A 27825-nucleotide genomic window follows, 5' to 3' on the forward strand; every position below is an offset into this window, starting at 1 on the left:
CTCATCACTTTAGCTGTTTACATTACTTCACTGTTTACATTACTCATCAGTCATCACCTTAGCCACCTTCAGTGTTTGCCATATGTACCACTGGTTACATTGAATTATAGAAACAATAGTAGTTCTTGGAAAGCACAACTTGGAGCCTCCATTTTTCAACGGTATTGGTTTGTAAATAGAAAAGTTGACATATGGAAGCAGATGTGTCCATAAGAAACAATGTAAACATGAATATTAGCTTCCAGCCTTGACAAAAGTCCATATTTTATGATAGCTTCGTACACTTTGAACACGATATAAAGCAATATACAGTAATGTGTATCCAACAAACATAAGGTTTTTAATAACAAAGTCAAAACAACAACAAGAAGTCGCTCAATTGTACTCATTTTCATCCGACACACTGTCACTAGCACTGTGGTGCACTCCCAGTTTGAAAACTTCTTAACTTTAAAGGCCTACTGAAAGCCACTACTACTAGCGACCACGCAGTCTGATAGTTTATATATCAATGATGAAATCTTAACATTGCAACACATGCCAATACGGCCGGGTTAACTTATAAAGTGACATTTTAAAATTCCCGGGAAATATCCGGCTGAAACATCGCGGTATGATGACGTATGCGCGTGACGAAGTCCGAGTAACGGAAGTTATGGTACCCCGTAGAATCCTATACAAAAAGCTCTGTTTTCATTTCATAATTCCACAGTATTCTGGACATCTTTTGCAATTTTTTTAATGAACAATGAAGGCTGCAAAGAAGACAGTTGTAGGTGGGATCGGTGTATTAGCAGCGGACTACAGCAACACAACCAGGAGGACTTTGTTGGAGCGCTAGCCGCCGACTTCACCTTGACTTCCTACGTCTCCGGGCCGCCAAACGCATCGGGTGAAGCCCTTCGTCCTTCTGCCGATCGCCGGAACGCAGGTGAGCACGGGTGTTGATGAGCAAATGAGGGCTGGCTGGCGTAGGTGGAGAGCTAATGTTTTTAGCGTAGCTCTGTGCAGTCCGATTGCTAAGTTAGCTTCAATGGCGTCGTTAGCACAGCATTGTTAACCTTCGCCAGCCTGGAAAGCATTAACCGTGTATTTACATGTCCACGGTTTAATAGTATTGTTGATTTTCTATCTAGCCTTCCAGTCAGGGGTTTATTTCTTTTGTTTCTATATGCAGTTAAAGCACGATGCTATCACGTTAGCTCGTAGCTTAAGCATTTCGCCGATGTATTGTCGTGGAGATAAAAGGCACTGAATGTCCATTTCGCGTTCTCGACTCTCATTTTCAAGAGGATATAGTATCCCAGGTGCTTTAAAATACAAATCTGTGATCCACAATAGAAAAAGGAGAGAGTGTGGAATCCAATGAGCCAGCTTGTACCTAAGTTACGGTCAGAGCGAAAAAAGATACGTCCATCGCTGCCTCTCAAGTCCTTCACTGTAACGTTCCTCATCAACGAATCTTTCATCCTCGCTCAAATTAATGGGGTAATCGTCACTTTCTCGGTCCGAATCTCTCTCGCTCCATTGTAAACAACGGGGAATTGTGAGGAATACTAGCTCCTGTGACGTCACGCTACTTCCGCTACAGGCAAGGCTTTTTTTTTATCAGCGAGCAAAAGTTGCGAACTTTATCGTCGATTTTCTCTACTAAATCCTTTCAGCAAAAATATGGCAATATCGCGAAGTGATCAAGTATGACACATAGAATGGATCTGCTATTCCCGTTTAAATTAAAAAAAATCATTTCAGTAGGCCTTTAACAGCCAGGTCGCTACAATGATTAGGAATAAATAAAATAGACTTGACCTTGTTGGTTCATCTCTTTTAGCGCGCGGCGGAAGGGAAGGAGAGTGGAGAGGCTGTGTCAACAACGCTGTGGATACTTTCTGTATGTTTCAATGAACACGTAGCTTGTCCATGGCTTTCTTTGGACTCATACTGAGGTAACACAAGTAGAAACATGTAAACTCCTAAAAAGCACATCAAGTAACTATTAGCACAGTAGCTAACGACAGCACTGCTTTACTGACTGAATAAGATCGATCAGCCCGCCCACATTTCATGTGCTGCCGGACACAAAATGGCTGCTCTGCGAGGCACACAATGGGTGGTACGTGCACTAAGACAATGTACGTACACCAACGCATATTTGTATTCGCTCTGTGGTTTGTAAATCAAAAAGTTCCTTCAATGAGGAGTTCATAAATGGAGGTTCCACTGTATATGAACTCCAAGTGCATAATAGTAGACAACCACAGTGTATACCACCAGGGGTGTAATCCTGTATTCTACATTTCAGCTTTAAAGATAAAATGCCAGGCTGAATAAAACAACAAAAGTCATGTAATGTGTGACAAACATGTTTAATATTGAATACTTTAGCAGCCTGCAGGTGTTCTTTAAATACTGCAGTGTGTCACAATAAAGTGTAACACAATAGCAGCATGACACCTCTTGAAAAGAAGGTTCTGCAACCAACCGTCATGATTATTATTGTTGTGAAAATGTACATAAGTGCTGACATGGCTGGAACAGGAAGTCCTCACTGCGGCTAAAGATGGTTCAAGTGACACTGACTTCAACTGCACTTTTAATACTTAGCTGGATCACACGGCTGGTTCTAGCTGTCTGCCATCTGGGCTATGGTCCAGGGTGGACGTCTCTCAGGTGGGAGTCTCTCAGGTAGAAGTCTCTCAGGTTGAAGTCTGTCAGGTAGAAGTCTCTCAGGTGGAAGTCTCTCAGGTGGAAGTCTCTCAAGTAGAAGTCTCTCAGGTGGAAGTCTCTCAGGTGGAAGTCTCTCAAGTGGAAGTCTCTCAGGTGGAAGTCTCTCAGGTAGAAGTCTCTCAGGTGGAAGTCTCTCAGGTGGAAGTCTCTCAGGTAGAAGTCTCTCAGGTGGAAGTCTCTCAGGTAGAAGTCTCTCAGGTGGAAGTCTCTCAGGTAGAAGTCTCTCAGGTAGAAGTCTCTCAGGTGGAAGTCTGTCAGGTAGAAGTCTCTCAGGTAGAAGTCTCTCAGGTGGAAGTCTCTCAGGTGGAAGTCTCTCAGGTGGAAGTCTCTCAGGTAGAAGTCTCTCATGTGGAAGTCTCTCAGGTAGAAGTCTCTCTCAGGTGGAAGTCTCTCTCAGGTGGAAGTCTCTCAGGTAGAAGTCTCTCAGGTAGAAGTCTCTCAGGTAGAAGTCTCTCAGGTGGAAGTCTCTCAGGTAGAAGTCTCTCAGGTAGAAGTCTCTCAGGTGGAAGTCTCTCAGGTAGAAGTCTCTCAGGTGGAAGTCTCTCAGGTGGAAGTCTCTCAGGTGGAAGTCTCTCAGGTGAAAGTCTCTCAGGTAGAAGTCTCTCAGGTAGAAGTCTCTCAGGTAGAAGTCTCTCAGGTGGAAGTCTCTCAGGTGGAAGTCTCTCAGGCGGAAGTCTCTTAGGCGGAAGTCTCTCAGGTGGAAGTCTCTCAGGTGGAAGTCTCTCAGGTAGAAGTCTCTCAGGTGGAAGTCTCTCAGGTGGAAGTCTCTCAGGTAGAAGTCTCTCAGGTAGAAGTCTCTCAGGTGGAAGTCTCTCAGGTAGAAGTCTCTCAGGTGGAAGTCTCTCAGGTAGAAGTCTCTCAGGTAGAAGTCTCTCAGGTAGAAGTCTCTCAGGTGGAATTCTCTCAGGTAGAATTCTGTCAGGTAGAAGTCTCTCAGGTGGAAGTCTCTCAGGTAGAAGTCTCTCAGGTAGAAGTCTCTCAGGTGGAAGTCTCTCAGGTAGAATTCTTTCAGGTAGAAGTCTCTCAGGTGGAAGTCTCTCAGGTAGAAGTCTCTCAGGTGGAATTCTCTCAGGTAGAATTCTTTCAGGTAGAAGTCTCTCAGGTGGAAGTCTCTCAGGTAGAAGTCTCTCAGGTAGAAGTCTCTCAGGTGGAAGTCTCTCAGGTAGAATTCTTTCAGGTAGAAGTCTCTCAGGTGGAAGTCTCTCAGGTAGAAGTCTCTCAGGTGGAAGTCTCTCAGGTGAAAGTCTCTCAGGTGGAAGTCTCTCAGGTGGAAGTCTCTCTCAGGTGGAAGTCTCTTAGGCGGAAGTCTCTCAGGTAGAAGTCTCTCATGTGGGAGTCCCTCAGGTGGAAGTCTCTCAGGTAGAAGTCTCTCAGGTGGGAGTCTCTCAGGTGGAAGTCTCTCTCAGGTGGAAGTCTCTCAGGTAGAAGTCTCTTAGGTAGAAGTCTCTCAGGTGGAAGTGTCTCAGGTGGAAGTCTCTCAGGTGTGCCGCAATGATGTAGACGGGGGGGGGGGGGGGGGGGTAGGTGTGACTCTCAGGCTATTATCAGGTCAGGATATATTGTTTGTGTCTGAAGGGGTGAGCTCAGCCCTTGGGTTAATTAGAAGTTAGGAATGTAAATGACAACAAAACATGCTTAAGAATAAAACTGATTTAATGCTTAAAATTAGACTCAGTCATGTTATTTCATGTTGAAGTTAGAACTGCACTTGTGTGGAAGTGTAATATTTATTTATTAAACACTCTTGTGTATTGACAGGAAGTGTAATATTTATTTATTAAACACTCTTGTGTATTGACAGGAAGTTTAATATTTATTTATTAAACACTCTTGTGTATTGACAGGAAGTTTAATATTTATTTATTAAACACTCTTGTGTATTGACAGGAAGTTTAATATTTAGATATTAAACAGTCATTGCAAGTTGTGTATTGCCAGGAAGTTTCTTGCTTCATGATAAACATTATTCTGCCAAATAAACACTTCAACAAATGTTTGCTATGAAAGTGATGATGTTTTACACATAATGTCATCGTGCATCTTTTCATGTGGTGGTGAAAAGTAGTCCACTCAGAAACATGCTGGCTCACTTGAATCAAACCACAAGCAATCACAGGTTTCAATAGTTTAGAAGAGAAGTGGCAAGAGTCGTCCAGCAGGTGTCAGTGTTGTTGCACACAAGTGGACTGTGCTTGTTCCAAGTCCAGCAGGTGTCAGTGTTGTTGCACACAAGTGGACTGTGCTTGTTCCAAGTCCAGCAGGTGTCAGTGTTGTTGCACACAAGTGGACTGTGCTTGTTCCAAGTCCAGCAGGTGTCAGTGTTGTTGCACACACGTGGACTGTGCTTGTTCCAAGTCCAGCAGGTGTCAGTAATGTTGCACACAAGTGGACTGTGCTTGTTCCAAGTCCAGCAGCCAACATGTCTTTTGTCCTTTTATTTTCAGTTGTAAAAAGCCTATTTTACTATAAGAAATCACATGTTTTGGGCATGTCTAGCATGTGTGAGGATGATTACTGACACAATATATTGGCAAATACTAGCATTGTTTACTTTGAAGTGGGTTTACACGTAAGGACCTGAAGATAAAGTCCAAACATCCTGTCTTCTTTTCAACAACTGCTCAACAACGATGCTGCAAACTGAAAATATGTATTTTTACTACCGTCAGGTAAGATAAATAAAAAGGTTATCTGGAGATAAATCAAAATGAGAGCATAGATTAGTTGTGCAGACTTAGGCAACAGCAAGTCTATAAAAGAACCTACTCAAAAGTTAGTGATTGTAATCATCACCTGGCTGGATCAGACCATAGTATGTCATCCACCTCAATCCTGCAAGGTGTGTGTGTGTGTGAAGCATTGTGGGTAATATACCTGGGAAGCATTGTGGGTAATATAGCTGGGAAGCAATGTGGGTAATATAAGTGTGAAGCATTGTGGGTAATATAAGTGTGAAGCATTGTGGGTAATATTAAGTGTGAAGCATTGTGGGTAATATACCTGGGAAGCATTGTGGGTAATATAAGTGTGAAGCATTGTGGGTAATATTAAGTGTGAAGCATTGTGGGTAATATACCTGGGAAGCATTGTGGGTAATATAAGTGTGAAGCATTGTGGGTAATATAAGTGTGAAGCATTGTGGGTAATATACCTGGGAAGCATTGTGGGTAATATAAGTGTGAAGCATTGTGGGTAATATACCTGGGAAGCATTGTGGGTAATATAAGTGTGAAGCATTGTGGGTAATATAAGTGTGAAGCATTGTGGGTAATATAAGTGTGAAGCATTGTGGGTTATATACCTGGGAAGCATTGTGGGTAATATAAGTGTGAAGCATTGTGGGTAATATAAGTGTGAAGCATTGTGGGTAATATAAGTGTGAAGCATTGTGGGTAATATAAGTGTGAAGCATTGTCGGTAATATAAGTGTGAAGCATTGTGGGTAATATAAGTGTGAAGCATTGTGGGTAATATACCTGGGAAGCATTGTGGGTAATATAAGTGTGAAGCATTGTGGGTAATATAGGTGTGAAGCATTGTGGGTAATATAAGTGTGAAGCATTGTGGGTAATATACCTGGGAAGCATTGTGGGTAATATAGGTGTGAAGCATTGTGGGTAATATAGTGTAATATTAGGCACATCTGCACAGTGGTTTAGTTGACTTTGTGTAGACTTTATTTACAGTGTCAACATTAGTGTGGAAGCAAGTGTAAACAAGTGTAATAGAAAGGAAGTGGTCTAAAAAGTGCAGCACATATTTGAATGAAAGGAGACAAACATTGGTGGTTTATTTTGGTGACTAGCTTCTCTGCAACCATGACTCAGCATATTGTAGGAGCTTTCCCTCAATGACCATGATGAAGATTTATTATTAACGTTACGTGTCATCAAGTCACACCTTACAATGTTACGTGTCACAAGGTAGTGAGTTACGATGTTACGTGTCACAAGGTAATGAGTTACAATGTTACGTGTCACAAGGTAATGAGTTACGATGTTACGTGTCACACATTAACAGTAAAGGCTGGAACATAGTTTCGTGTCACCTAGTCTGTGTCCTCCCTGACAGTGTCTTGTTTGATTGATAGTTCTTACACGGGGGTGTTGCCAAACTTGTAATCCTCTTCCCAAACACCAGGGGGCAGTGTCTCCAGAAGGACGAAGTGCAGACTAGATATTGTGTATTTCCTTCCTGTACAACCACAACTTTGTCTACACTAGAACTAATTATTCACAATAATAATGTTACTTTTAATGGACGTTTTACTTCTAAACCTTTGTGAAGATGGACCGTGCAACTTGTGAAGGAGTCGCGGCACAGGACGTTATTATTTGCAACAATAGTCGGCTGTTTGGGACAAGAAAGATCCAACATGTAATAAAATAAAAAATAAAGAAAACTATTAGATAAGTATTTAAGTGAAGGACATGCTGGTGTTTATCTCCATGGTGATGTTCAGACTACACTGGGCCTGAAAGATGATTGACAAGAATGACAAATGTTGAGTGTGAGAGAAAAAGACGTGTCCATGAGGAAGAACGTGTCTCGGAATTGGACCTGTGAGCACAAGATTGGCAATAAAAGTTAAGTGTCGTACTTTTACTTTGTGACTTCTTCTGGACACAACAACAACATAATGAGTGGAAAATCAACACATTCAGTAATTACTTTCTGAGATATTAATTACACAATTACAATTATTTATTTAATTACACAATTACAATGAATTAATTACACAATTACAATATCAGTTGTCATGCAAGTGTTTCATCACTGTTAATAATAATAATAATAATAATAAATTTTACTTATTAGGCGCCTTTCTAAGCACTGAAAGACACCGTACAAAATCAAAACAATAAAATCAATTGGATACAAAGAAGAAAGATGGATAAGATTTACAGTGAATAAGCAGTCAGGAACATGTGTCTTGGTTTAAAGAGGATGTAATAATAATAATAATAATAATAATAATAATAGATGTAGAGTCCATCTTCCCACTTTCTTCTTTCCCAAACCTGGAACACAAAGTAACGTGGACTGTAGAAGCTAATGCTAAAGCTAATGCTAAGCAAGTGAGAGCAGGTGTTTCATTTTGGCGTTTGCTACAGCAACTAATGGCGGAGATGCTTGGAACTCACATTTAAGCTTGAAACTTGAAAGACAAGTTCAGCTGAGAGACAGCTCTTATCTCAAAACACTCTTAAGTCAGGGCGCTTTTAAGTTGAGGTACCACTGTAATTGTATTCAAAGTGTTTGTCGGAAACACCGAAACTATTTATTCCACAGTGTCGTAAATCTACAGTCATCTTATTGCGTTTACACTAAATGTTAACACAAAAAAACTTTTTTTAGAGAACATTTTACTTTTGTGTGCCGAAAACAATGACCACTACGTAGAAATGACGACATGAATGGATGAATGAACATTACCTCACTTCATACTTGGCTATAAGTTCTTTCTTGGATTCAATATTGTTCTTCAACTTCTTTATCAAAGTACTGGCACTTACATTATAGCAGAAAGTACACATTTATTTGGGCCAGTTATTTTAAAACTGTACTAAATAAAAAAAGTACTATGTTTGGTTATTTGATACGCAGGCAAATGGAATATTTTGTTAGGTGCAAAGTTTGGCCGTGCGAATTCTATGAAAATCAGGTCATACGAAAACTGAAGCACCACTGGAATTAATAATTAATTCTATTGTAAGTGTCCTTGTAATTTAAAAAATGTCATGACGGGGGGGGGTGGGGGGGGGGGGTTCGCAGCTTGCTGCAAAGTTTGTTCTCCCGGGATACAAACTGACTTTTACGGACAAGGGTAGCAGGTAGGAACATATTTATTAATCTAACTACAAAATAACAGGCAAAAACTCTCTTAACTATGGCATGAAATAAACAAGACTTATGTAGAGGGTTGGGTGACAATAGCGTGAAGCAAACAACTAGCATAAACTATAGCATAGCAAGAAACAAACAACTAACATCAACTATGGCATAGAACAACCTGAAACTGTGGCATGAAACAACTAACATGAACTATGGCATGGAACAACTATGAAACTGTGGCATGAAACAACTAACATCAACTATGGCATAGAACAACCTGAAACTGTGGCATGAAACAACTAACATGAACTATGGCATGAAACAACTATGAAACTGTGGCATGAAACAACTAACATGAACTATGGCATAGAACAACCTGAAACTGTGGCATGAAACAACTAACATGAACTATGGCATGGAACAACATGAAACTGTGGCATGAAACAACTAACATGAACTATGGCATGGAACAACTATGAAACTGTGGCATGAAACAACTAACATGAACTATGGCATAGAACAACCTGAAAGTGTGGCATGAAACAACTCACATGAACTATGGCATAGAACAACATGAAACTGTGGCATGAAACCAATAACTAGCATAACTGTAGAATCAGACCTGAAACGAGCAATGACGCCAGGCCGACTGACTGGCAAAGGCGGTTTAAATCGTCTTCTTGATTAGAGCCAGGTGAGCGTGCGAACACCAGCGGCAGGTGAAAATCATATGTCACCATGGCAACCAAAACAAACAAGAGTGCACAAAAAAACAGGAACTATGGAGTTAAACTAACAGAACACAACGAAAACATGACAAAAATAATGCAATTGGAAATGTTTTTCCTGCAGTGTTTGGTGGATCTTTTTGAATATTAAAACTGCTATTGAAATATTGCTAATTATGCATTTTCAATACCACAAACATGTTTAGCAGGTTTCCACATGGACTTTTTCCAAATGTGAAATGACAAAATGAGCCTCATGCAGTTTGGATCCCAGCCATGCTTTTGTTCCTTGAGGGGAGACAAATATTCCTGCCACAGTTGCAGTTTATCGCGTTAGATGGAAAGATGCAGCAAAATCCTTCAGAGGAATGAAGATGTCGAAATAGCATCTGATTGGTTTCACTGCTTTGCATTAATGGATCCTGATTGGATGTTTTTCCATTCTGTGATTATATCATTTTCAATTACTTCTATTTGCGGAATGCATGATTTGTATTTCTTTAGTTTTTTCTACAAAACCTAACTAGATCATAAACAAATCCCAACAAAATGAGTGATATTAAACTATGTTGATTTGAGGGCCACATTTCAACAACCTTTACCTTTCACTCTTTCTCTTTTTTCTACAACATATTCTGTGGTCCTCTACAGTAGACATTTGATGTTGGTGTTTATTTTGTCAGTTTTAGGACCGTCTCTATGACAACACTTTACAATCTGCTGCAAAACTGTACAGTAGTGAAGGTATTTGTTTTGAATTTAAAGAGCTTTTTGATCCTCGTCCTCTCATTGTGACGCAGAATCCACCCACTAATAGGGAATGTGAGCTGGGTTTAGACCTTCGTGAGACAGGTTAGTTTTACCCTCCTGATCAGTGGTTCTTAACCTGGGTTGGATGGAACCCTAGGGGTTGGGTGAGTCGGGCTCAGGGGTTCGGCGGAGGTCAAAACACACCCGACTCATCGTGTAAATACAAACTTCTCCCTATCGGCGTATTACGAATACGGCAACAGCTGACTGATTTGCAGGTGTGTCATTTGTTGTGAGTTTATGCACTGTGTTGGTTTTGTTGTTTGAACAAGGTGATGTTCATGCACGCTTCATTTTATGCACCAGTAATAAAACATGCTAACACTTTAGTATGGGGAACATATTCACCATTAATTAGTTGCTTATTAACATGCAAATTAGTAACATATTGGCTCTTAACTAGTCATTATTAAGTACTTATTAATGCCTTATTCGGCATGGCCTTATTATAACCCTAACCCTCTAACCCTGACCCTAACCCTCTAACCCTGGCCCTAACCCTCTAACCCAGGGGTGTCAAACTCATTTTAGATCGGGGGCCACTTGGAGAAAAATCTACATCCAAGTGGGCCGGACTGGTAATATCACGGCACGATAACTTAAAAATAAAGACAACTTCAGATTGCTTTCTTTTTAAAAAAATAGAACAAGCATATTCTGAAAATGTACAAATCATAATGTTGTTGGGTTTCTTTTACAATTACCTGTTGCGGTTAATATTATATATACTGTATTTGTCGTTATTTATGTTTGCTGAATAAATGTTCATTAGTCAAATCCTTGGTGTTACTTTTCAATCTATCAAGATAAAAAAATTATATCAAAATCAAATTACAGGATGTTATTTATGTAGTTCCATAATTTTCCTCGACTGATGTACTAACATCATGTGGTTTATTTTGTACATATGTATCTACAAAGACACAAATAATTGCTATTGCGACATCCAGTGGACACATTTAGAACAGCGGTTTATTTCATTCAAAAATTTCAGCTACATTTTTGTACTTTGCCAACTCATTCCGCGGGCCGGGTAAAACTGGTCCGCGGGCCTGATCCAGCCCTCGGGCCGTATGTTTGACACCCCTGCTGTAACCCTAACCCTAACCAAAAAACTCTAAATGAAGTCTTTGTTACTTAGAATATGTTCCCCATACTAAAGTGTTACCAAAAACATAGAACTTTGTCTTGAATTTGAAAAAAAAACATTTTATTTTTCACTAAAAAAGGGTTGAATGCGCATATGAAACTGGTGGGGTTCGGTACCTCCAACAAGGTTAAGAACCACTGCTCCTGATGAAGTGTTGTTGCTGTAGTAATCATTTTTGCAATGCAGGCTGCTGAAAATAATGGAAAGCACCTCTTTACACAGCAACAAGGTGTTTTTTGCCACAAAACACATTTTTTTTAGGATATTCAACACTCTACTGCCATCTGAGGGTTAAAGTGGACAGTGCACACCCCAATTTGTCACGTTTCATGTGTCAGGTAAAGCACGGTGAATGGGGCCATAGGAATGCCATTTCTACTGAAAGGCCCTCACAAGTTGTTTTTTTAAAATTTGCGAGCCACCAATTAAATTTCCCAAAAGATGGAAAAGAGAGGAGCTAAAATGGAACGTTGAGGAACACCACCAGTACAACTAAAGAAGTTGACTACTGATTGCAGGAAGTAAATAAAGCCTGTGACATTAATCACATGACAAAAGTGTCAAAAAGGAGAGGACTTAAAGGAGTGCCTTGAGGAACGCCTCAGTTATGTAAATCACAAGTTTGGACCTCAGTGTTGTATGTTTGGTTAAAATGCCAATGCAAGGATGTGCCAAAGTGGTCCAAGTTCTTCTGTACAACAGGAGCACTCCAGTCTTTTAGGACTTTGCTGCAAATGTTTGTGTAACAAGTCTGGAAGTGAACTGCTATGGTGGCATCTGCACCTGCTGTAGATCTTCTACTCACGCTTGTTAAGATGATTTAGGAGTTATTCTCCTGAGTTTAAGGTGATTGGCATAACCTGAACATGGTGAGAAGTTGCAATCTGTCATGTTCATGTGACATTGGACAGACTTTCAAGGTCACTGGCAGTCTGTGGTGACGTTATTAAGTTAAGTTAAGTTAAGTCTGTGGTGACGTTATTAAGTTAAGTTAAGTTAAGTCTGTGGTGATGTTATTAAGTTAAGTTAAGTTAAGTCTGTGGTGACGTTATTAAGTTAAGTTAAGTTAAGTCTGTGGTGATGTTATTAAGTTAAGTTAAGTTAAGTCTGTGGTGACGTTATTAAGTTAAGTTAAGTTAAGTCTGTGGTGACGTTATTAAGATCCATCCAGCATCTCTTCATGTTCAGCCAAAGTGTGATGAAGATTTAAGGCTGCTTGTGAAGTGTCTTGGTGGGTTAGGGTTAGGATAGTCCAGCAGCATCCCAGGTAATCTCATTTACTAGTCCAGCAGCATCCCAGGTAATCTCATTTACTAGTCCAGCAGCATCCCAGGTAATCTCATTTACTAGTCCAGCAACATCACAGGTAATCTCATTTACTAGTCCAGCAGCATCCCAGGTAATCTCATTTACTAGTCCAGCATCATCCCGGGTAATCTCATTTACTAGTCCAGCATCATCCCAGGTAATCTCATTTACTAGTCCAGCAGCATCCCAGGTAATCTCATTTACTAGTCCAGCAGCATCCCAGGTAATCTCATTTACTAGTCCAGCAGCATCCCAGGTAATCTCATTTACTAGTCCAGCAGCATCGCAGGTAATCTAATTTACTAGTCCAGCAGCATCGCAGGTAATCTCATTTACTAGTCCAGCAGCATCCCAGGTAATCTAATTTACTAGTCCAGCAGCATCCCAGGTAATATCATTTACTAGTCCAGCATCATCCCAGGTAATCTCATTTACTAGTCCAGCAGCATCCCAGGTAATCTCATTTACTAGTCCAGCAGCATCCCAGGTAATCTCATTTACTAGTCCAGCAGCATCCCAGGTAATCTAATTTACTAGTCCAGCAGCATCCCAGGTAATATCATTTACTAGTCCAGCATCATCCCAGGTAATCTCATTTACTAGTCCAGCAGCATCCCAGGTAATCTCATTTACTAGTCCAGCAGCATCCCAGGTAATCTCATTTACTAGTCCAGCAGCATCCCAGGTAATATCATTTACTAGTCCAGCATCATCCCAGGTAATCTCATTTACTAGTCCAGCAGCATCACAGGTAATCTCATTTACTAGTCCAGCATCATTGCAGGTAATCTCATTTACTAGTCCAGCATCATCCCAGGTAATCTCATTTACTAGTCCAGCAGCATCCCAGGTAATCTCATTTACTAGTCCAGCAGCATCCCAGGTAATCTCATTTACTAGTCCAGCATCATCCCAGGTAATCTCATTTACTAGTCCAGCATCATCGCAGGTAATCTCATTTACTAGTCCAGCAGCATCCCAGGTAATCTCATTTACTAGTCCAGCAGCATCCCAGGTAATCTCATTTACTAGTCCAGCAGCATCACAGGTAATCTCATTTACTAGTCCAGCAGCATCCCAGGTAATCTCATTTACTAGTCCAGCAGCATCCCAGGTAATCTAATTTACTAGTCCAGCAGCATCCCAGGTAATATCATTTACTAGTCCAGCATCATCCCAGGTAATCTCATTTACTAGTCCAGCAGCATCCCAGGTAATCTCATTTACTAGTCCAGCAGCATCCCAGGTAATCTAATTTACTAGTCCAGCAGCATCCCAGGTAATATCATTTACTAGTCCAGCATCATCCCAGGTAATCTCATTTACTAGTCCAGCAGCATCACAGGTAATCTCATTTACTAGTCCAGCATCATTGCAGGTAATCTCATTTACTAGTCCAGCATCATCCCAGGTAATCTCATTTACTAGTCCAGCAGCATCACAGGTAATCTCATTTACTAGTCCAGCAGCATCCCAGGTAATCTCATTTACTAGTCCAGCAGCATCCCAGGTAATCTAATTTACTAGTCCAGCAGCATCCCAGGTAATATCATTTACTAGTCCAGCATCATCCCAGGTAATCTCATTTACTAGTCCAGCAGCATCCCAGGTAATCTCATTTACTAGTCCAGCAGCATCCCAGGTAATCTAATTTACTAGTCCAGCAGCATCCCAGGTAATATCATTTACTAGTCCAGCATCATCCCAGGTAATCTCATTTACTAGTCCAGCAGCATCACAGGTAATCTCATTTACTAGTCCAGCATCATTGCAGGTAATCTCATTTACTAGTCCAGCATCATCCCAGGTAATCTCATTTACTAGTCCAGCAGCATCCCAGGTAATCTCATTTACTAGTCCAGCAGCATCCCAGGTAATCTCATTTACTAGTCCAGCATCATCCCAGGTAATCTCATTTACTAGTCCAGCATCATCGCAGGTAATCTCATTTACTAGTCCAGCAGCATCCCAGGTAATCTCATTTACTAGTCCAGCAGCATCCCAGGTAATCTCATTTACTAGTCCAGCAGCATCACAGGTAATCTCATTTACTAGTCCAGCAGCATCCCAGGTAATCTCATTTACTAGTCCAGCATCATCCCAGGTAATCTCATTTACTAGTCCAGCATCATCGCAGGTAATCTCATTTACTAGTCCAGCAGCATCCCAGGTAATCTCATTTACTAGTCCAGCAGCATCCCAGGTAATCTCATTGACTAGTCCAGCAGCATCACAGGTAATCTCATTTACTAGTCCAGCATCATCCCAGGTAATCTCATTTACTAGTCCAGCAGCATCCCAGGTAATCTCATTTACTAGTCCAGCATCATCCCAGGTAATCTCATTTACTAGTCCAGCATCATCGCAGGTAATCTCATTTACTAGTCCAGCAGCATCCCAGGTAATCTCATTTACTAGTCCAGCAGCATCCCAGGTAATCTCATTTACTAGTCCAGCAGCATCACAGGTAATCTCATTTACTAGTCCAGCAGCATCCCAGGTAATCTCATTTACTAGTCCAGCAGCATCACAGGTAATCTCATTTACTAGTCCAGCATCATCCCAGGTAATCTCATTTACTAGTCCAGCATCATCGCAGGTAATCTCATTTACTAGTCCAGCAGCATCCCAGGTAATCTCATTTACTAGTCCAGCAGCATCCCAGGTAATCTCATTTACTAGTCCAGCAGCATCACAGGTAATCTCATTTACTAGTCCAGCATCATCGCAGGTAATCTCATTTACTAGTCCAGCATCATCGCAGGTAATCTCATTTACTAGTCCAGCATCATCCCAGGTAATCTCATTTACTAGTCCAGCATCATCCCAGGTAATCTCATTTACTAGTCCAGCAGCATCACAGGTAATCTCATTTACTAGTCCAGCATCATCGCAGGTAATCTCATTTACTAGTCCAGCAGCATCACAGGTAATCTCATTTACTAGTCCAGCATCATCGCAGGTGATGACATCGTGGAGATCACCAACACTTTTCTATCTCTTCTACCTTCCAACAACTTCATCTCTTCTTGGTAGATTGTGGTGGGTGAAGTGTCCATGTACACCATGAAGTCCACCAGGGAGTCCCTGCTGGCCCAGGAGAAGACCATCGTCACTGGAGACTGTTGTTACCTCAACCCTCTCATCCGCCGCATCATCCGCTTCATCGGTGAGACACTTCACACCTGCTGCCTAAATCTTCTCTTCTGGTTATGTCAGGTGGAATATTATGTTATGTTATCTTATCTTATCTTATGTTATGTTATATTATGTTATGTTATATTATGTTATATTATGTTATGTTCAAGTGTTATGTTATTTTATGTTATATTATGTTATGTTATGTTATGTTATGTTATGTTATGTTATGTTATGTTATGTTATGTTATGTTATGTTATGTTATGTTATGTTATATTATGTTATATTATCTTATGTTATATTATGTTATGTTATGTTATGTTCAGGTGTTATGTCAGGTGTAATGTTGTCCTCTGGTGATGTCAGGTGAAGTTTCAACTTACACCTGCTTTTATTTCTTCAAGCATTCTGACCACCAAATTGCATTTGTATCCAAATATTGAGATATTTTCTTAGGCAAATTGTATTTATGCAAACAAATGAAACCCAGTGATTAGTCAGGATTAATCAAGAGTGTGATTAATCTGATTTAAAAATGATCTCTTTGTCAAACAATTAAAATATTTAATCACAATAATTGCAATTTTCATAGTTAACTCAAAATTAATCGCATATATATATATATATATATATATATATACTTTTTCATCATTAATAAGCGTACCCTACACAGACAATTTTGAACGGACAATTGATTTGCTTTAATTAAAAGTGTATTTTTAAATAGCTCCACACAAAAAGGACTTACAGGATTTAATGACACTTAAACAAATCCTGCTGTGTGTTGCAGTTTATCCAGATTTGGTATTTTGTACTAGAAATACATCTTTTATAGTTGTGACGATCTGTCACTTCATTTCTGTTTGTGCTTCCTTGTTTTGTGTTTTATTTCCTATCAGTGCTCTTATTTTGCTTCTATTTCCTGCTTGTCCCGCTGAGCGCTGTTTTCCCCTCACCTGCTGCTGATTGGCAGCCGCTCCACACCTGCTGCTGATTGGCAGCCGCTCCACACCTGCTGCTGATTGGCAGCCGCTCCACACCTGCTGCTGATTGGCAGCCGCTCCACACCTGCTGCTGATTGGCAGCCGCTCCACACCTGCGGCCAATCAGCATTCATGGCAGCCTCACCTGCTTCTCAGTGCTGGGGGATTGACTTCTCTACTTTGGAGTATATTCCAATCATCTTACCTGCTCTTGGTTCTCCTGGTTCCTGCATCTTAGGGTCACAAATACCACAGTATTCCTGCTTTAGGAGCACTTGCATTCAGAGGAGGAGCTACACTTCCATGTTTAGATACCAGTTTCACACATAAATAAGACAAAATGTGGATTGTTATGATGATGCTTTGATTGGTAATATCCATTCATCCATTTTCTACGCTTGTGGGTGTATCTTGCACAGCTGGCATCGTGTCGGCCGCCTCTTCTGCGGTTTCAAGTTGTGTGGCTGCTTTATTATTGTGTTGTGTCGTTTAGATGTACTGTGGCTTTTGCAATGGTGCTGTAGCGGAAAGTTGCGTTAATGAAAGGGAGAAGGAGAGACAGTCGGAGATACACTCTGTTTCACAAGTGGTAAACTCAGGCGGTCAAAACAGGCGTTTAAACACTGAACACCCAAACTGTCGCTGGACTCCACGTCACACACACACACACACACACACAGACACACACACACACACACACACACACACACACACACACACACACACACACACACACACACACACACGCACACACACACACACACACACACACGTCACAGATATTGTCTTGTGGCATTTGTCTTTCTCGACCACCGTAGTTTTTTGTTTTGATGATACCACAGACGTGAAAATAGACTAGAGGTTTAAAATGATATTATATTACAAGTGATAAACTTTATATAAAGTCTGCCGTTCTTAAATCCAATGTTTTCTTTTTCTACAATTAATCCAATCGATGGTTTCCCTTTCAAAGCGATGTTGGATCAATACATGTGATGGAAGGCAAAGCTGCCGAGCACACACTGATAATATACTTGAAATGTAGGAATATAAATGGATCAATAGTTCATGTGTATTGATCCACACACACCAATGTAGACCCCAGTCAACCCCTGGTCTAGACCAAGGTAAAGATATTTAGTTTTGTGGGACGCTAAAGAGTTCACCTACAACTGTTTGGTGAACAAAGCACACTTTGATTGTTCAATATTCATCCAAGAATATTATTCATGTAAATGTTAGCATGTTAGCATGTTAGCATTTTAGCGGTCGATGGGGCTGCGGCTCCTTTTATGTGTGAGTGGTGGTCTGGTTGGGGGTTATGTCAGTGGTGGTCTGGTTGGGGGTTATGTCTGAGTGGTGGTCTGGTTGGGGGTTATGTCAGTGGTGGTCTGGTTGGGGGTTATGTCTGAGTGGTGGTCTGGTTGGGGGTTATGTCAGTGGTGGTCTGGTTGGGGGTTATGTCAGTGGTGGTCTGGTTGGGGGTTATGTCTGAGTGGTGGTCTGGTTGGGGGTTATGTCTGAGTTGTGGTCTGGTTGGGGGTTATGTCTGAGTGGTGGTCTGGTTGGGGGTTATGTCTGAGTGGTGGTCTGGTTGGGGGTTATGTCTGAGTGGTGGTCTGGTTGGGGGTTATGTCAGTGGTGGCCTGGTTGGGGGTTATGTCAGTGGTGGCCTGGTTGGGGGTTATGTCTGAGTGGTGGTCTGGTTGGGGGTTATGTCTGAGTGGTGGTCTGGTTGGGGGTTATGTCTGAGTGGTGGTCTGGTTGGGAGTTATGTCAGTGGTGGTCTGGTTGGGGGTTATGTCTGAGTGGTGGTCTGGTTGGGGGTTATGTCTGAGTGGTGGTCTGGTTGAGGGTTATGTCAGTGGTGGTCTGGTTGGGGGTTATGTCAGTGGTGGTCTGGTTGGGGGAGGATGTTTAGCTCTGAGTGGTGGTCTGGTTGGGGGTTATGTCTGAGTGGTGGTCTGGTTGGGGGTTATGTCAGTGGTGGTCTGGTTGGGGGTTATGTCAGTGGTGGTCTGGTTGGGGGAGGATGTTTAGCTCTGAGTGGTGGTCTGGTTGGGGGTTATGTCTGAGTGGTGGTCTGGTTGGGGGTTATGTCAGTGGTGGTCTGGTTGGGGGTTATGTCTGAGTGGTGGTCTGGTTGGGGGTTATGTCAGTGGTGGTCTGGTTGGGGGTTATGTCAGTGGTGGTCTGGTTGGGGGAGGATGTTTAGCTCTGAGTGGTGGTCTGGTTGGGGGTTATGTCTGAGTGGTGGTCTGGTTGGGGGTTATGTCAGTGGTGGTCTGGTTGGGGGTTATGTCTGAGTGGTGGTCTGGTTGGGGGTTGTGTCAGTGGTGGTCTGGTTGGGGGTTATGTCTGAGTGGTGGTCTGGTTGGGGGTTATGTCTGAGTGGTGGTCTGGTTGGGGGTTATGTCAGTGGTGGTCTGGTTGGGGGTTATGTCTGTGGTGGTCTGGTTGGGGGTTATGTCTGAGTGGTGGTCTGGTTGGGGGTTATGTCAGTGGTGGTCTGGTTGGGGGTTATGTCTGAGTGGTGGTCTGGTTGGGGGTTATGTCTGAGTGGTGGTCTGGTTGGGGGTTATGTCAGTGGTGGTCTGGTTGGGGGTTATGTCAGTGGTGGTCTGGTTGGGAGTTATGTCAGTGGTGGTCTGGTTGGGGGTTATGTGAGTGGTGGTTTGGTTGGGGGTTATGTCTGAGTGGTGGTTTGGTTGGGGGTTATGTCTGAGTGGTGGCCTGGTTGGGGGTTATGTCAGTGGTGGTCTGGTTGGGGGTTATGTCTGAGTGGTGGTCTGGTTGGGGGTTATGTCTGAGTGGTGGTCTGGTTGGGGGTTATGTCTGAGTGGTGGTCTGGTTGGGGGTTATGTCTGAGTGGTGGCCTGGTTGGGGGTTATGTCAGTGGTGGTCTGGTTGGGGTTTATGTCTGAGTGGTGGCCTGGTTGGGGGTTATGTCAGTGGTGGTCTGGTTGGGGGTTATGTCAGTGGTGGTCTGGTTGGGGGTTATGTCTGAGTGGTGGTCTGGTTGGGGGTTATGTCAGTGGTGGTCTGGTTGGGGTTTATGTCTGAGTGGTGGCCTGGTTGGGGGTTATGTCAGTGGTGGTCTGGTTGGGGGTTATGTCTGAGTGGTGGTCTGGTTGGGGGTTATGTCTGAGTGGTGGTCTGGTTGGGGGTTATGTCAGTGGTGGTCTGGTTGGGGGTTATGTCTGAGTGGTGGCCTGGTTGGGGGTTATGTCAGTGGTGGTCTGGTTGGGGGTTATGTCAGTGGTGGTCTGGTTGGGGGTTATGTCTGAGTGGTGGCCTGGTTGGGGGTTATGTCAGTGGTGGTCTGGTTGGGGGAGGATGTTTAGCTCTGAGTGGTGGTCTGGTTGGGGGAGGAGGCTCCCACATTCAGTGTTTCAGCCAATAGGAGAAGAATGCATATTTCCACTGTATCCAGGTTAAGACTTATGGAGTATTTGAATAAAATAGAACATACTGGGGGAACTTTTTTCTCCTTTCAGCATTTTTTGGGATGTATTTTCAGCAATAACTTTGGTTGTTACTTCCAGCACAATGTTCTTTTCTTAAGAGGCTTTATGTTCACTTGTAATATTATTTCTTACAGATTCTTTCAGTACCTTCAGCATTTTTCTGCTGTGTTTCCGGCAATAACTTTGGTTGTGTTACTTCAAATGTAAAGTTTCTTAAGAGGATTTATGTTAACTTAAATATTCTTTATTACAAATTATTTCATATTTCAACGAGACACTTTGAAATAAGTTTAAAAAGTCCTCAGGTAGTTAAGAGTATAAAAGAAAGCTGACTTCATATTTTTTCTCCTTCTTTTGCTCACGTTTCTCTCAATCAACTTCAGTCTGAGATCCTTTTTTTATTTTAACCATTTGAATGCCCGTTTGATGTAATTATGTCATTTTCTTTATATTGGAACATTTGCATGTAAGGAGATTTAACTCCTGCAGTAAATGTTAAAGGGCTGGGCTACAAATCCGGCCTGAATATAAGATTAGTCAAATAAAAAGTGCCCCACTGTGATCTAATGTCATGAAATAATCAGAAGAAGTCACCTTGTCAAAGTCAGAATGTTTGGTTACAAATAATAAGACATTATTGTAAAAGTTGCCAGGTATGAATATTTTTTGCAGCTCTACTATTTACAAATTTAGTATCAGAGAAAAAACACAATTTATATTTAATGTCCCATCTGGCAAAAATTGCCATGATTCATATTTGTCAAACACGACTCTCATTTTCTAATTTATAACTTGTTTGTCACTTTGTCTGCTGAACATTTCGCAACGCCCAGAAGTTTTTATTTTTAGGGCTGCCTGATATTTTTTTGTGAAGTGAAGTGAATTATATTTATTTATACAGCACTTTTCTCTCCCGACTCAAAGTGCCTTACATAGTGAAACCCACCAGCTGCATCTTAAGGATACTTATAAACAAGTGTGTCACACACCCACAACTTTATTATTCTTTTACTTTTACATTTAAGTGTGGGAGGCAATCACACACCCACAACTTTATTATTCTTTTACTTTTACATTTAACTGTAGTTTGCAAAGGTGGATTTGACAAACTGTACCTTTACATTTGTCCTGACAGAAACACAATATTGATTATGTAAGTTATGTTACAACATTTGTAGATATCTAATATCAAGCCCAAGATAAAATGCCATTTCCATTTTTATTTCATTTAACACAATATTTCATAAAAAATAATGGATAAGACATTCAAATAAATCATGAATGAGATGAGGCAGAGAGAAGTGTAATATACTGTATGTCCCATATTCACACACATAAAACACTAGCTAGTCAACCCAGAAGACTATTAAGGCCATATTTATACTTCATAACATGCAACAAGGAATCTTCATCTGAAACAGTGAAAAAGTCCCACACGAGTGACGCCATATTATTGTATACACAACGCCATCTTTGTTTACAGAGAGTGATGTCATATTTGTTTACAGTGTGTACACAACCTCATATTTGTTTACAGAGAGTGATGCCATATTTGTTTACAGTGTGTACACGTCATATTTGTTTACAGTGAGTGATGCCATATTTGTTTACAGAGAGTGATGCCATATTTGTTTACAGTGTGTACACGTCATATTTGTTTACAGTGAGTGATGCCATATTTGTTTACAGAGAGTGATGCCATATTTGTTTACAGTGTGTACACAACCTCATATTTGTTTACAGTGAGTGACATCATAGTTGTTTACAGAGAGTGACGTCATATTTGTTTACAGAGAGTGACATCATATTTGTTTACAGTGAGTGACATCATATTTGTTTACATAGAGTGACGTCATATTTGTTTGCAGTGAGTGACGTCATATTTGTTTACAGTGAGTGACGTCATATTTGTTTACAGTGAGTGACGTCATATTTGTTTACATAGAGTGACATCATATTTGTCTACATAGAGTGACGTCATATTTGTTTACAGTGAGTGACGTCATATTTGTTTACATAGAGTGATGTCATATTTGTTTGCAGTGAGTGACGTCATATTTGTTTACAGTGAGTGACGTCATATTTGTTTACAGTGAGTGACGTCATATTTGCTTACAGTGAGTGACATATTTGTTTACAGAGAGTGACGTCATATTTGTGTACAGTGAGTGACGTCATATTTATTTACAGAGAGTGACGTCATATTTGTTTACAGTGAGTGACGTCATATTTGTTTACAGAGAGTGACGTCATATTTGTGTACAGTGAGTGACGTCATATTTATTTACAGAGAGTGACGTCATATTTGTTTACAGTGAGTGACGTCATATTTGTTTACATAGAGTGACATCATATTTGTTTACAGAGAGTGACATCATATTTGTGTACAGTGAGTGACGTCATATTTGTTTACAGTGAGTGACGTCATATTTGTTTACATAGATTGACATCATATTTGTTTACAGAGAGTGACGTCATATTTGTGTACAGTGAGTGACGTCATATTTGTTTACAGTGAGTGACGTCATATTTGTTTACAGAGAGTGACGTCATATTTGTTTACAGTGAGTGACGTCATATTTGTTTACATAGAGTGACGTCATATTTGTTTACAGTGAGTGACGTCATATTTGTTTACATAGAGTGATGTCATATTTGTGTACAGAGAGTGATGTCATATTTGTGTACATAGATTGACATCATATTTGTTTACAGTGAGTGATGTCATATTTGTGTACAGTGAGTGATGTCATATTTGTGTACAGAGAGTGACGTCATATTTGTTTACAGTGAGTGATGTCATATTTGTGTACAGTGCACTTAGGGAGAGTTTAGGAGCATCGCGTCACGTATGAGAAAAGGAGCGCTTCATTTGCTCACCCTGACTCACCTACAGCAGAGTGCGGGTAATCTCGCTTAATTGGAGCATTTTTCCAAAATATTATCCAATTCCTCTGTGTGACGTCATAATTCCTCATAATTAACAGTCCAATATTTATCGTACACACTTTCTTTGCCGGCTGTAGCAAATGAGTGTTGTCATTGAAAGATTAGTCAAAGAATAAACATGCTTGCTGAAGTCTCCATGACCTTTGTGTGACATGAAGAAGTGGCTCCTTTATGGCGTCACATTAGTGCCAAACTTCCTCTCTGCTGTCACAAGCCAGTCGATGCAGACGTCTGACGGATGCAATGTTGGGAGGGAACTCATTAAACACTTTAAAGACATTTGCAGTCTTTGACAAGCGTTTCTATGGGAATGAATGCAGTCCAGTTCTCAGTGGTGACATTTTGATCCATCCGAGTAGGTACAATAGAATAGAATAGAATAGAATAGAATAGAACGCTTAATTGTCATCAAACATGAGAGCAGGATGAAAATACAACAACTATTTATTTTGTCAACGTGCTGCTTTGTGCACAAGTTCCATGCGTCGGACAAATAATGCAGTTACACTGTGACATGTTTGTATTGTTTAATATCACAATTTCCATCACACTATGACATGTTTGTATTGTTTAATATCACAATTGCCACGGCAACACTTAACAGAATGTGCTAACATACAGTGTGTGTATTTGTCACCACATAGTTCAAAACTAATAGTCAAGTACTATCTCACACTTACTGCAAAAAGTAGCACTTATTGATTTTTGTCTTTGCCTTCTTACACTTGCTTGCTACTTTGTGCTGCATTTGAATAGTTTCTTACAGCTATTTTGCCATTGAATGCTAATCAGATTGCTTCTGTGTCCAAATGGAGCTTCATAAATTAACTTGTCTTGCCTTAATCAATTTCCATTCTGGTTTGGAGGCAGCTTTGCAACACAAGTAAATTACAAATCAGTCACTTCTTCCAGCAGTTTTATTAAAGCACAGACGCACCACCCAGAGCTGCAATTAGGCCCTTTAAAACAAGACAAAAACAAACCAAGCCAGCAAAAGTTTCAGCTGGTTTGCATTAGAAAAAGAAAAGAATAAAGCAAGACATTCTTTCAACAAGTGTCCCATGCATCCTCCACTAAATCTTCCTCAAACACAATTACATCTCTGCATCATCATCATCATCATCATCATCGTCACAACACACCTGAGGAGAATACAAAGCAGAGCAATTTCATGGCGAGGCAGCTCAGTAATCAGCAGTCATATTTCACAGCCAGCGGCTGGGTTCACCGAGCTGATGGTGTCAGTGCAAACGTGCATATTTAGCACTTATTTATTTCCATGTTGTTGCGTGATGAGGACACAACACTTGCAGAAAGTAAACGATCACAGGCATCAGAAGTGGTGGTCATGGTTTATAAACGTTTGCAGAAGGACTTCTTGGAAGGAAACAATCATTTGCTCCACCGCAGTATTGCAGTATTGCAGTATATTGCAGTATTGCAGTATATTGCCGTATATTGCAGTATCGCAGTATATTGCAGTATTGCAGTATATTGCAGTATTTTGCAGTATATTGCAGTATTGCAGTATTGTAGTATATTTATGTAAGAACGTGGATGTCATGTCTGTTGATCATGTTTTTGTTTGGCTATGTTCTGTTTGGGTTTTGGACTCTTTTTAGTTCCTGTTTGTGCACTCTTGTTTGTTTTGTTTCCATGACAACTTATTAGTTTCACCTGTTTCACATTTGGACTCACGCACCTGTCACTAATCATGTCACTAGTATTTAAGCCTGTCAATTTCTGTTGGTCGTCCTGGCGACATTATCCTTGCTACCCTTGACACCCATGCTACTTCTGTTACCTGCTGTTACCCATGTTATCTGCTGTTACTCTGATGATCTTTCCATGCTCTGTACATGCGCTATTCTTGCCACAGTAAGTCTTGCTTATGTCATGCGATACCACAGTTCATGCTGCTCGTTTTCATAGTTCAAGCCTTTTGTTTATTCATGTTCATAGCTTTTGCCCAAGTGCTAGTTTTTGCTTTCATTAGCCAAGTTTGTACCTCTGCCTTGTGCACGCTTTTTGTTCACTCTTTTTGTTAGAATTAAATCATGTCCTTACCTTCACGCCTTGTCCGGTCCAATTTCTCTTGCATCTCGGGAAAACAAACCCCCGACAGTCCACGTCATGACAGTGGAGTGTTACAAAAACATCTGAATATTGACTAATACATGTCAGCAGACACTTGTCTTCAGACTGTTTGCTTCTGCCATCACTTCTACTCGGCTGTTTTACTGCAATTGTCCTGACTTTGGGATTTATTAGGGTTAAGGTTAGAGTTACCCTAACCCTAACCCTAACCCTAAATCCCCATTTAAGGTAGAGATGCACACCCCTAATGTTTTCAGTGAACTATACATATATAGTTGAAAGAATACCTCTTTATTCTGTGTTATTCAAACATGTCTGTCCTTGCTAGTTAGTTATGGGTTATACTTTTCTACCTTCAAGGTACTCAAAGGTCTTTCACACTATTTCCACGTTCACACACCCATTCACACATTGATGGCGGGAGCTGCCATGCAAGGCGCTGACCACGATCCATCAGGAGCAAAGGTGGAGTGTCTTGCTCAAGGACACAACGAACGTGACTAGTATGGCGGAAGCTGGGGATCGAACCAGGAACTTTCACGGCCGCTCCACCAAGTGAGCCACGCCGTCCCACCTTGTTGGCCTTATTGATTTAAAACTATCCTGCAGTCCAAACAGCGCAGAAGAACGTCAGCACGTGACCTTCAGCGAGATACTTCAGCCTGCTACGGCTTTATTGGCACTCTGCCAGACTATTGTGCAATTAATAAGCATGTGCTTATTTTTCTGCAAATGTTGTCTTACCTCCTCCGGTGCGTAATAACTGCAAATGAAAAGGTTGTCATCAGCGGGCTGCAGGCTTCACCGAGCCACAGCCGGTGGTGTAAACTACATTTATTTGAGTGTATATCATTTGGGTTATTACTTTAGTTAAGTAAAGGTGTTGCAATAGTGGCTGTTTGGGCAGTAGATGATGATTTTGGCTCGGGCTCCCAACCCATAGGCCAATTTGACAGTAAATATTGACCGTGACATTCAGTGTGATTATCTAATGCTACATTTATTTATTTACATTCACTATCTGTGTCTGCAGGCGTGTTTGCGTTTGGCCTCTTCGCCACGGACATCTTTGTCAACGCAGGCCAGGTGGTCACAGGCGGTCTGTCGCCCTACTTCCTGTCAGTGTGCAAACCCAACTACACCGGCACAGAGTGTCGACTCAACCACCAGTTTATCGTCAACGGCAACATTTGCACCGGAAACCCCATCATTGTGGAGAACGCTCGCCGATCTTTCCCGTCCAAAGACGCCTCGCTGAGTGTTTACTCTGCTGTTTACCTGACGGTGAGACTCTGGAATTGTGTCATGTTTAGGATGACTGCTAATATGATTACAACTCTTCATACATACAGTTGATCCCCAATATATATATTATATAAGTTCACAGGGATCTGTGAAACCCTCCTGCTATACGTTGACCTTCTTCTCCGATTGTTTTTTTCTTATTTCAGAGCCTTTACTGTGAAGCACTGTAAAACATGGGACACCATTTTATAAATAAATTAGGGATATCAAAAATAAGGAGTTAACTCATGCCATGAATCACAAAAAATGATGCCATTAACCATGGATCTCCGCAGATTGTACTGTACAGACCTTTGCCTTAACCCATGGTTGCCGGGTTGTTAATTGGTCAGTGTCAGGTCAATACAAACGTCAGTGCAACCTCTGACTCCAGGGATGGGAAAGCTGGTGGCTGAAAACCACAGGCGGCGTGGAAGGGAGAGACCCCTGTGGCAGAACTAACCAGGGAGTTGTGGGCATACTCCATCCATCGCAAGTTGAATGACCATGAAGTGGGTTGCTGGTGGCAGACGTAGCGTATAATGGCTTCCAAGTCTTGGTTTGTTCGCTCCGTCTGGCAATTTGTCTGTGGATGGTTACCTAAAGACAAACTCGGTGATGCTCCCAGGGACTTGCAGAAAACCTTTCAGACTGCGGACGAAAATTGTGGACACCCGTCAGAGAACACAACAATCGGGATGCCGTGCAACCGGAACACATGCTGAGTCAAGAGGTTGGCGGTCTCCAGGGGCGACGGTAGCCTAGGTGGAACTGCAAAATGTGCCATCTTTGAAAAGCGGTCCTCCATGACTGCGTTGCCATTGGAAGGCGGAAGTCCCGTAACAAAATTCAAAGTGATATGTGACCAAGGGTCGGAGGGGATGGGTAACGGCCTTAAAAGTCCAGCAGGAGCCAGATGAGAAGGCTTATTGCGAGAACAGTCAGAGAAAGCGGACACAAATTCTCTAGTCTCCATTCTCATAGAAGGCCACCAAAAACGCTGCACCAGAAGAAAAACGGTCCGATTCACTCCCGGATGGCAAGTCAGCTTGGAGCTGTGTGCCCAGGACAGCACCCTTGAATGAGGCTCAGGTGTAACAAACAGCCGACTCGCAGGACAGGCGGCAGGTGCTGGGGAACGTTTAAGTGCCTCTTCCACTTCCTTGTTCACACTCCACTGAAGACCTTTAAAAATATGTGAACATGGAACAACAGTCTCTGGGGAGGCGTTGTCCACTGCATGGGAGTGCAATCTAGGTAGGGCGTCAGACATGCCAGAGATAAGTTGAATGAGAACAGGCCCACCGTGCTTGTCTGGGGTTCAGTCTCTGGGCAGAGAGCAGGTATT

The 27825-nt window shown here is 41.6% G+C and overlaps 1 protein-coding gene across 3 annotated transcripts in view; it reads left to right on the forward strand.

Annotated features, from left to right (window-relative positions):
• LOC133638809 (phospholipid phosphatase-related protein type 1-like) overlaps window positions 1–27825 on the forward strand; it is a 165043-nt gene that overhangs the window by 125485 nt on the left and 11733 nt on the right. For all 3 annotated transcript variants that reach the window (XM_062031783.1, XM_062031782.1, XM_062031784.1), the window contains exons 4-5: window positions 15595–15727; window positions 26227–26477. In XM_062031783.1, the coding sequence (XP_061887767.1) occupies window positions 15595–15727; window positions 26227–26477 (384 nt within the window). The remainder of the gene's footprint in view (window positions 1–15594; window positions 15728–26226; window positions 26478–27825) is intronic.

The sequence above is a fragment of the Entelurus aequoreus genome, linkage group LG21 (assembly GCF_033978785.1).
Source record: "Entelurus aequoreus isolate RoL-2023_Sb linkage group LG21, RoL_Eaeq_v1.1, whole genome shotgun sequence".
Classification (NCBI taxonomy): Eukaryota; Metazoa; Chordata; class Actinopteri; order Syngnathiformes; family Syngnathidae; genus Entelurus; species Entelurus aequoreus.